The 10,821-nt window shown below is 43.1% G+C and overlaps 1 protein-coding gene across 1 annotated transcript in view; it reads left to right on the forward strand.

Moving 5' to 3' along the window:
* Positions 1-569: 569 nt before the first annotated feature.
* The window catches only part of NAB1 (NGFI-A binding protein 1), a 24,128-nt gene continuing 13,876 nt past the window's right edge, over positions 570-10,821 (forward strand). The window contains exons 1-3 of the mRNA XM_017828485.1: positions 570-648; positions 4,366-5,199; positions 10,780-10,821. Of these exons, the coding sequence (XP_017683974.1) occupies positions 4,381-5,199; positions 10,780-10,821 (861 nt within the window). The 5' untranslated portion in view covers positions 570-648; positions 4,366-4,380. The remainder of the gene's footprint in view (positions 649-4,365; positions 5,200-10,779) is intronic.

The raw sequence follows: 10,821 nt of genomic DNA on the forward strand, positions 1-10,821 counted from the left end.
TTGTCTTCAGAGACTTTTCAAAACGCCCAAAGTGATCAGGATATATTATGAAATAATCACTTTTGCCTAAAATACAGGGATGTGATGTTTCACACTTTCTCCTTGTGCGTATTCCTAATTTAATTGGTGACAGCTCAAATAGAATTCACCTGAAATAAAAATCTCTAAAAATCGGTTAGAGTTGCTCAGTTGGTTTTACTTCTGGTGCAACCTTAAAAAGCAGGAAAGCTGCTCTTTAAGTCCTTGTCCCATGCCTACATCTCATAGCTCCTGAGTTTTCCTTCTCCCAGTACTTCACCCACGTCCACCACCTGCCCACTTCAGCCGCGTATCTTCCTGCCACCTCCGGGAAGTGTGCAGCTTTGAACTCGGAGCAGGCAGAACGGGAAGGAACGGGTGTTTTCCCGTGGTTAAAGATGTTGAGAGGGGCTGCTGCTGCCGCTGCCCTTGTCTTGATAGAGGGAGCAGGAATAGGTTGTGATTCCTGCACTAGTTGTTTACAAATATTTAAGAGTGCTCTGTGGTGCCTCTGTGGTTTTTGTTTTCCTTTTTCCCAGGAGTTATGTTTGTGGTCAGAGTTAAAGTGACATCCAGCGTTTGGAGAGGAGGGCATGGCATGTGGGGTGATAGGCTGTGGATGTGAATGAGGTAATGTGGAAAATCAGAATGCATGGTTATGGGTTGCAAGGGCTGAGTGAAAATCTAACTAGTGATTTCCTGGTTCTTCCATGGCTATAACAGTATGCAGCCTTGCATATATTTTAAACAGCTTTGTCTGCTACAGGGAGTTTCCTGGCTTCTTTGTTTGTTCTGTATGTGAAAAATGTAAGAGGTGGCTACTCTTCCTCGTGTGTTCCCACACTTCTCACTGGTATGGACAATGAGCAAGGAAGGGGGAGAAGTAGCAGCTCAAGTGCCATGGCTGTATTTATGCATTCCTGCCTTTTGCCAGAAAAAGGGTTTGTAGTTGCCCATACCTTAGATCTCCTTGCTCACTCCTGAGGTGGCAGATCGTTCTGGTTGGCTTCTTAAGAGTTTGCCAGAGGGCATGACCACACTGTTACTCCTGAACCAGCTTGGTTTGGGATCTCAGATTAGAAAGCCTAAGACTTACCGAGTAGGCTGCAGAAGAGGGGGAGCACTCATGGTGTCCCAGGGTCTTACTGAGTGAGGAGGGATACACAAGCCTTCTGGCTGTGAGCTCGCCCCTTGTCTTCTCGTTGTGTAACCTCTGCTCATGCTCACCCTTTACCCCGAAAGCACGGTCCCTGATGCACTAGGAAATGAGAACAGCAGTGGTGGAAAGCAGTACTTTAGGTCTCTTAGATGCAGCTTAAAGGTCACCCGAAAGATGTGGGGCGCTGAGACTTGAGTGGGTGTGCTAAGGCTTTGCGTAGGTGAGCAGAGCCAGCAGCAACAGCAGTGCCGTGTGTCCTTCGGGTTAACGGTCTCCTCTGATTCAGGCAGTGCTGTGCTACTTCCTCAGCAACCCTTGCTTCCTGGCTTGTCCTCTTCCTAAGCCTCATCTTGCTCCTGCAGGTCGACTAGCATACCTGCTTTTCTGGCTTTGTAGGCTGTGAGCTGACCAAACCAGGGCACTGGACCGGTAATGTCTGGAGAAGCAGCGGAGCTGGCGGCCTGGTGAGGCTGTCTTGGAAAGGGGAGGGAGCCTTCCCCTTGTAAAAGTTTAGAAATACTTGAGATGGTGTGGAGGTGAGTGCTGGAGGAGCTCTGTATAATGCAAGGAGAAAAGAGGTCAAAAGGAGGAGTGTTTGAAAATGCCTTCTCTGCAGAAATCAGTAGCAGTCGTAAATGGAAAATTTGCTTGGCCCTCTCAGGAGTCACTGTACTGAATTTGAAAAGCAGAATGGGTCTTTAAAGTACAAAACAAAGGGATTTCAGTCTTGCTGTAAATGCAAATCTCAATGCAGTCTGAACCGTGGACTCACTACTGACGCCTCCATAGTACATATTAATCCAGTTTTATCTGTCATGAGGAGATTTGTTGATTAGGAACCTCCAGGTAAAGGCTGCTTGTGGACTGTTTCTGCTCTTCCAGCCTGTGGGCTGGAAAAATGAGTTTAGTTCCATGGCTTGCCTGGAGCTCCTGGGCTGTGTGTAATTTCACTGCCACCATCCTCCCAGGATTCAATTTAGCTCTCTGCACAAAGTCCATTTATGTAGATTTATGTATATTTAGTGCTAAGATGAATGGCTTTCCTAGGAAATGGGCCTTTGTTTGAAAGTTATATAAGTTAATTTGTGGTATTGATGGTGAAAACTCAGCATCATTTGAAATGAGAGGGTAGGAACAGCTTACTGAAATGCCACTAAACCATAAGCTGTTAGTTTTGTTTGTCTTGTCAAAGTTTTTCTGGAATGGGAGGATTTTTCTAAGAAATTCTGTGAAATAAGAACAATTTTTTAAAATATTGAATTATATGCCCTTGAAAGGGTTACTTTTAAGTGATTTTCCTAATTTTCTGTGTTTCTTCTTGTATCTTTGAATGTAGACAATATTTCTGAAGTTAACTGTTATTTTCAAAAGTTAAACTGTATTTCTAAAATATGTAGCTCTTAAATGTTTCCAGTTTCACCCACCCTGAGTTCAAAAGTGTGTAGTTTATTAGGTCATAAGCTCACCAGCAACTCCTTGAGGTAGCTACTCAGATCTGAACAGCTATTGCTGTCCCTTCTGTTTTACAAATATCAGTGTACAAGGAATTATATGTTCAGCTGATGGTTTGGGGGTTTTGTATTTTTTGTGTGTTTTGGTTTTTTTCCCCCAGGGCTCCTATCTCTCTTCCTGAAGAGATTGATTGTAGGTATCCTGTTGCTGCCATATACATTTTTGGAAAGTTTCTGTTGGCCTCCTAATTTTATTTTTCTCTAGTAGAGTTTAATCACAGTTTTGTAGCAAAAACTTGATCTTTCAGATGCCTCCTGAATAGAAGCTGAGCTCTGTTTCTTACATCGGTATGTTTATTTTGAGTTGCTGAAGAAAAGGCTCGTATTGTAACAAAACAGAAAACAAGCAACAAACCAATACAGAAAAGTACACACTGTAAAAATAATTTGTCTTAGTTATACTTTTGATTACCAGTCTCCCACTGCCCCTTAGCATACGTATATTCTTGCATCACAGTCTTGGATGGAGGGGAGTTGCACATTATTAAAATAGCTTCCCCCCAGTGTGTGCAAATCGTTCTGTAGGTGTTGTTTTTTAGGTTACTACTGTGTGCTTTTTCAAGTGCAATGTGGTAGTAGAGCCAGAGCAATGTTAGCAGACCAGCTCAGTGTTTTAGTTTTGCTACTTTCCCAACTAACTATAAATTACATGCTTTAGACCTTATTGATTGGTGGTTTAGCTTAATACAGTAATACTGGAAATTATCCGCTTGTGGTTGTGAAAGCCATCATAGAGCGAAGAGGTGTGTGTGTGAGAGGTCTGAGAATTCTCTGAAGAGTTTATTATTTGTGGTATAACTGGATAACAGGGCTTATGAAGGTGAAACTTGTGCAAATGTTTTTTTCCTGCAGCTGTAAGGGTAGAATGCTGCTGTGATTTGTCTGTTGGGAGCCCCTAAGTGCAATTACTGTATTGCTGAGTGGTGTTTCGTGTCATAAGTGTCAATGACACACAGCCCTGTTAGCAAATGGAATGGGCAGGCAAATTCAAAGTAAGGTTTTTAAAGTATATGTGTTGGAATCCATCAGTATTTTTGCTTTGTCTGCAGCTGTTGCTGCCATAATTAAAATCAGCATAGGCATTAGATCCTTTTTATGTGAAATGGGGAAAACTGTAGAAATACTTGGTTCTGAAATATCCTTTTACTGGCCCAGCTTTGTTAATCTTCTGGGGTTCTGTGAAGCACTTGTTCTTCTTTGCTTTCCTTTTACAGCCCTCCATACTGCTACGGATGAAAATGATTTGAGAATTAAGAATTGAAACTGAGGAGCTTTTTTCTTCGAGGAACCAAGTATTCTGTAATTCTTCAGATTGTTTTTTGTGATCATTTTGAACTGATGATATAAAAGAGAGTTGAGTAGAAGCAGTGAGCAATATTGACTGACATTCTTGGGAGCAAACATGAAGTGGGAATGTTGAAAACAAGCTGGCTTCATGTTTGAATCATCTTTTTTGTAGGTGCATTGCAACTATCTGCCGATTTGTTTTTTCACTAATATTTCCATTAAGTTAACTAGTCAAAAAACTCCTTTTTCATTTCCACGTGTGTTGTTATGATGAGAGAAAGAAATCCTGTCCTCCGAGTTGTCAGCCTTATGGAAATATGGGCTGTGGGGGTAGTGCATCCAGATGATGGTGTTTGGTGCTCATCTCCTCTCTGTTTTTACTGTTTGCAGGTTCTGTCCTCCGTGATGGCGTCAGCTCTACCCAGAACCCTTGGGGAATTGCAGCTATATCGAATACTACAAAAAGCAAATCTCTTATTCTACTTTGATGCCTTCATTCAGCAGGGTGGTGATGATGTCCAGCAGCTCTGTGAAGCAGGTGAAGAGGAGTTTTTGGAGATAATGGCTCTTGTAGGCATGGCTAGCAAGCCGCTTCATGTCCGAAGGCTGCAGAAGGCTTTGAGGGACTGGGTCACAAACCCTGGTCTGTTTAACCAGCCTCTCACCTCCTTGCCCGTCAGCAGCATTCCAATATATAAGCTGCCAGAAGGGTCTCCTGCGTGGCTGGGGATATCCTGCAGCAGTTATGAAAGGAACAGCAGCACCAGAGAGCCTCACCTGAAGATTCCAAAATGTGCTGCCACAACGTGTGTGCAAAGTGTGGGCGCAAGCAAATCCGATGTGGTGGGGAGCTTATCGCTGCAGAGCGGCAGCGAACCGAGACTCTGGCAGGGACACCACACCACAGAGAGTGAACATAGTCTTTCCCCGGCTGACCTTGGCTCTCCAGCTTCACCAAAGGAAAACAGCGAGACCCTGGATGCCGCTGCTGCTCTGTCTGTTGCTGAGTGTGTAGAACGTATGGTTCCCTCCCTGCCCAAAAGCGACTCCAATGAAGTCAAGGAGTTACTGAAAACAAATAAGAAACTGGCAAAGATGATTGGTCACATCTTTGAGATGAGTGACGATGACCCTCACAAAGAGGAGGAGATCAGAAAGTACAGTGCAATATATGGCAGATTTGACTCAAAAAGAAAGGATGGCAAACATCTCACCCTCCACGAGGTAAAACACCTTGGGCGACACTGGGCTTCCTTCCCCTATTTCCTGCACCTTCTATGAGATGCTGTTCACAGGGTGCACTTCTTGTGAGGGCACTTCTTGCTGGATGATGAGACTTGTATTTTGACTGCTGTAGGCAGGGCTGCCCTGGCACAGAAGCCTCGGGTGCAGTACAAGTACCCTTCTGTGGGTGTGTGTGTACATGTGTGCACTGATTTCAGCGTGGTGTCATCAGACTGCTCGGCCACCGCTGCAGCCTGTCAGGCAGAGGGTTTAAACAGTTTGGCACTGAAATAGCAAACCAGTATTGCACTGAGCATGGCCCTTGGGGTTCTAAACATTTGGCACGTTTTCAAGGGGGTCCTGTGTTTCCTTGCAGCTTTGAGAGTAGATTAGTTGGTTGGAAGATCAGTAACTAAAATGGCTTGTGTCTGGTGTGGTTACTACCCTCTGCTGTCTTTCCTCACCTCGAGACCCTGCTCTGTAGCTTGTGCCCTTGAGGCTAAAAGGATTCTGCCAATGAGGTTCCTAAACCCAGTGTGATGGGGTTTTTTGGGTTTGAATTGGGATGAAACTCACCTCTACAACCTGTGGGGTTTTTTGGGCACAATGGTCGTAAGCCAGTCAAGTGAAGTTCCTCCTGTGTGAGGAGGAAGGGGAAGGACTGTCCCCAGTATTGATGGATGGCTGTAATTTGAAAGTTTGTCCTGAGCAGCATCTCTTCCCTCTTGTCCTTGAAAGTCCATGCGGGCCTCCTTCGCTTCTCTTCTGGCATTCTTGAGGCTCGCACTGCATATGTTGTAACGCAATAGGTGTGTCTGTGTGGGGAATAGTTTCCTAGTGCCAGAGTACAGTACAAGAGGAGAACAAACATTAACTCAAAGCAGTGCCAGAACACTGTTGATATGAATGCTGCATCAGCATTTTTACAGTTAACACTGATTGCAAAATTTCAGTTGGATTTAAAATTTGGCATGTAAGGCTTAGCTCCCAAAAGGAAAGGCAATGTTTATGTTACAGGAGTGCCAAAAAAACTGTACTGGCTTTAGCCTTTTTTTGCTTCAAGAAGAAGTTTTGTAGGTGTGTGATCCATAGCATAAGACTGAGTTCTCTTTATGCTTCTGAGGAGAAGGGCAGAAGGAAACAAGGCGTATTTCTTTACATTTTTGTTTATGTATTTACATTTATAAGGCAACTGCACATCACCGGCAGTGACTTGACAAGGGCTTTTACTATAGACTGGGGAGACACTTCCACAGTAGTGAGCCACATTTCTACCACACAGTTCTAGTTGTGCAGCTTTCACTTACGTGCCTTGTGGCTTTATATTGAACACTTCTAATTTGTGAATTCATCCAGTGTACAAAACCAGATCTCATCTTACTCCCCTGACCTTGTGGAAGTCTTGTAACAGAACAAGTTGTGTATGAGATGGAGGCAGGATTTGAAAGGATCGATTGTGTAGATGCCCTTTGCACATTGCTGCAGATTCAGGATTTGGAGACGGGGTTCTCCCCACCTGGGCACGGACGCAGTCGAGGTGTACAACGAGTGCAGCTGTGTGCTGTCACAGTCTTTCTCTGGGGTGGTGACTGCAGAAAATACTCTGAAATCTGGGCAGACTTATTGTAGGATAATTTCCTGGAATCCAGCGGTGTGCTGGGAGGTGGGCTCCAAGGGCAGCTTTTGTGTCAGGCATGTGGTAGGCTTGGGAATGGGTCTGAAAAGCTGGAGGAATGAATACTGGGTTGGTAGTTTGAAGGAGCAGGGTAGCAATGAACTGGAAGAAAGGGTGACTGCTCTGCCTTGTCCGTTTTTTTTTTTTTTTTTTAGTATTGCACTACAGATCTTTACTACATCATTGTAAAACCATGTTTAAAAATGGAATGAGAGCATGGTTTGGCTTTAGGAAATATTTCTATCGCTATTATGATTAAGGGCACAAGATCAAAGGAGTCTGTGGTTGACTTATGCCTCACTTACGCATGTGGGGCCTCACTGAACTTGATGGGAACTGCACACATGCAAGCAAGAAGAATTTGCTCATAATTGGTTTACTGTTTGCTTAAAGAGGCCGGATTTCATGAAGTTTTGTCTTGAACAGTTTTCATTTCCATTTTAAAGCAGAAAAAAAAGCGGAAAATATACAAATAGCAACAATGAGACTTTTTTTTTTGTTTGTTTAAAATCTGCTAAACCAGAGTTTACCTTTCATAAACTCAACTGCAGTATGTTTTTGGGGTTGATGGCTTAAACAATTTGCTGCTCAGAAGGAAGGACCTTAAACAACCAGGGAGGTAAGTTTCTACTTGTCCAGAGACTGTTTCTGCACGTGTTAATACATTCCAAGGCTGTCATTGTGCCTTGTAGTTCAAGGTTTTTCCTTGCAGCTGGCAAGGAACAGCTGAGTAAACTTCACTATGAATTTAAAAAGCTTAAGTAGGGGTTAGCTTCTTAATGTAAAGATCAGAGTATCTCTGGCTCCTCAAGCACAGTGGAGTTGCATGCAAATTAAAATCAAACCTGATGGAATTATTAGTGGTAAATTAGTGAGAATATTTCACTTCAGTATGAACACTGGAGTGTCTCTGAGGGCTTGAGCAGCCATTAGAGGCCTGCGAGAGCTGCAGGCACTGAGCTGGTTTGGATGTGTGTGCTACTGGTAGGAGTATTTCCATAAAGCACTAATCTGACATAAAATCTGATGCAGAATCTTTCAGAAGCGTTCCAAAACTAATAAACATGCTGTTCTTAATCCATCCCATTGTCTCAGTATTACACAGCTTTTCAAACTCGGGAAGCACTTGATGTTGGACTGGAGAAGGGATGAGTACGAGGCATGCCCTTGAACTCAGCAACCCCAGCATGTTTGAGTCAGATTTGTAATTTCCCTGTTAATATTTCAGTACTTGTCTCAGTGCCTATAAAACAAAAAAAAACCCCTGTTCAGTAGTGTGAGAGACGGGAATTAGAAATACAAGTAATAAATTTTGTCTGGCCTGGTCTCTTCCTTTTCTTTTGCTGACTCACCAAAACAGTAGGGCTTGGTGTTTAATTATGTGTTTTTTAGTGGGGGAATATGTGAACCCCGTCAGATGGGAATATACCCATCCCTCTCCGTACAGTCTGTATGGCTGTGTGCTGCTCCATATCCTTAAGGCTTCCACCAAACAGAATCTTTATTTTTAGGCATGCAAAGCTTTCTATCTGTGGTATTATGCCTCCTGAAAAGGCAGGAAGCCATGATGCACTTCAATTCAGTAAGTCTGGATGTGACCTCAAAGAGGAAACCAGGAAAAACAAACAAATAAACATTTGGCTTTTCTCACATATTAGGATAAACAGCATTTGCCTACAACTACCCAAAGCATTTTCAGTCATTTCAGCTCTTTGCAACCTTTCAGCACTTTGAGGGATAAAAAAAATATCTCAAATTATTTTGTAAGCATTAGCCATATTGTTCATCCTTGGCAAAGTAATAGCTATCACTGTTACAGAAATTATTGCCTGCTTTGGATGGTAATTCTTTTCATCAGTGTTGTATTAATCTTTTATTGTATCTTTTTTCCCTCTGTGTTTTTGTCTGAAAAGGTAGACATTGTAGAATAACAGTTCCGGTCTAGGGAGTAATGGTTTGTTGTTTTAGTACCTTGTAGGAGCATAGTAACCTGTTTCACAGATTAAACCTAAAGTTCATGCCCTTGTCCATCTGATCTCTGTAAGATTATGTTTTTTGTCTGTACAGAGACTAAAGGATCAGGCAACATATTTAGTTTTCCTGTTAAAGACATAATTGTGCTCTGATTAACATTCAGGTACCATAGGAAATGCCCTACTCAGATCAGAGGATTTTAGGCTAAACACAGGAAAAAAGTTCTTATAAAATATTAGGAGCAGCAGTTCCGTGTGAGGTTTTACTAGAAATACTGCATAGGCACAGGCCGCTGAGAGAAGCTCAGCTCTTCTGACAGGTTTTTGTTTTTTTTAACCTTCCTGGAGAACAGGTGTCACTTTGGGCAAAATATATTTTTTAATTTGGATGCCATCAAACCCCACAGCGAAGGACAGCGTGGTTGTATGTTGTTCATGTCTTATGACAGCTTCCATCCTTCAGGGGTGGAATGTGCAGTGTTTTGGGTGAGTTGCTGGCCTCTGTGATTTAATTCACAAATAACACTCTGCAGTGTGGTAGACAGCAGGATGGAAGAGCGAGTTTCTTAGCCTTCTCCCAAGAGACACCCTTTAACTGCAGATCTGCTGGTCTGTCCTTGGCTGCACCTTTGTCTGCCTCCATGAAAAGTGCTTCTTGTAGGAGCAGTGTTTTCGGTGTCTGAGGTCACATGTGTGGTCCTGCCCATCCTCGGCCACGTCCCTGTGCCCTGAGCTGTGGCTGTTCCCTGCACTGCCAGATCAAGGGCTGGGCATGGCACATCTGTCAATTGTGAATGTGCTGACTGTGCTCTGGAAACTGAGATGCTTTGTAGTATTCACTAGCCTGAGACAGACGCAGAACACACTGTTGACAGTGGCACCAAAGCAGCTGTACTCCTTTGCCAGAAGCCAAGCCCGTTCAGAGCACCTTAATTTCTAGAAATAGAAGAGGAGAAGGGTTGTGGGCACTTGGGTAAAAACACCTGTAGTATTCTGTTGGCCTCTTGCTGTTATGCCTCATTACATGTGCTGGCTGTTCTTCAGCTGAGAAAAAAGTGAAATGTCTCTTCAGCCCCTGCTTCTTAGGGAAGGAGCGTGGATTCACCTCTCCAGCATCTCGATTTGTGTCTCTCGTTGCATTAAGAATTTTGTTGTGTCCATACTGCTGACCACAGGCTCTTCAGACAGCAGTATTGTAAAGCTGATATAATCCGTGACAGTATCACCACTTCCTGTAGGCTTCTGAAGAGCACTGAGCCTTAACTTAAGGAGGTTTTTTTTCCCTCTCTTTGTGAATCTACTGCCAGCAGCACAGGCACTAGAAATGTGTCCTGGCAGGCTCAGGAAAACATCCTTGAAACAAGTTACATTTGATTCATGTCTGAAGATAGTCTTCACAAACACGAGGGTGAGAAACATAGCTAAAAAAAGTTTAATCGTTTCTTAAACCATCACCTTCTACGGAATTTATTCTGTATTCACCAGGGAAAGCCATCTGTACCCACACTGTCAGGGTTTTTTCTCTTTTTTTTTTTTTTTCCCCAAGTCCTGGGCATATTGCGTTTATAAAAATAGTATTCCCTGTAAACCAGGCTTTGGAAGCCAAACACTGTGAACGTTCAGTGCTACTGTTTTATACTGAGATTTAATTAATGCTGGGATGAGGCACAAGCAGCGCACACTGAGACAGTCTTACAATAATGTTTTACTTTCTGCACCAACTACGTTCATATCTTTTTGTCTTCCCAGAGGCTTACCTGCTTTAGTGAGGGGTATAAATGCACTGAAGAAACCCTCCAGGGTTTAGTATACAGTTATAGGTAATTTAATTGCGATCGAAATTTTTTATTATTTCAGGAGAGGTACTTTTACAGGCACAATAGGTGAAAGTACTCAGAACCCTGAACCCCTGTGTTTGTGTTTAATTTCCAGCTCACAGTTAATGAAGCAGCCGCTCAGCTGTGTGTAAAAGAT

Source organism: Lepidothrix coronata, unplaced genomic scaffold, assembly GCF_001604755.1.
Source record: "Lepidothrix coronata isolate B3197 unplaced genomic scaffold, Lepidothrix_coronata-1.0 Scaffold149, whole genome shotgun sequence".
In the NCBI taxonomy this organism is placed as follows: domain Eukaryota; kingdom Metazoa; phylum Chordata; class Aves; order Passeriformes; family Pipridae; genus Lepidothrix; species Lepidothrix coronata.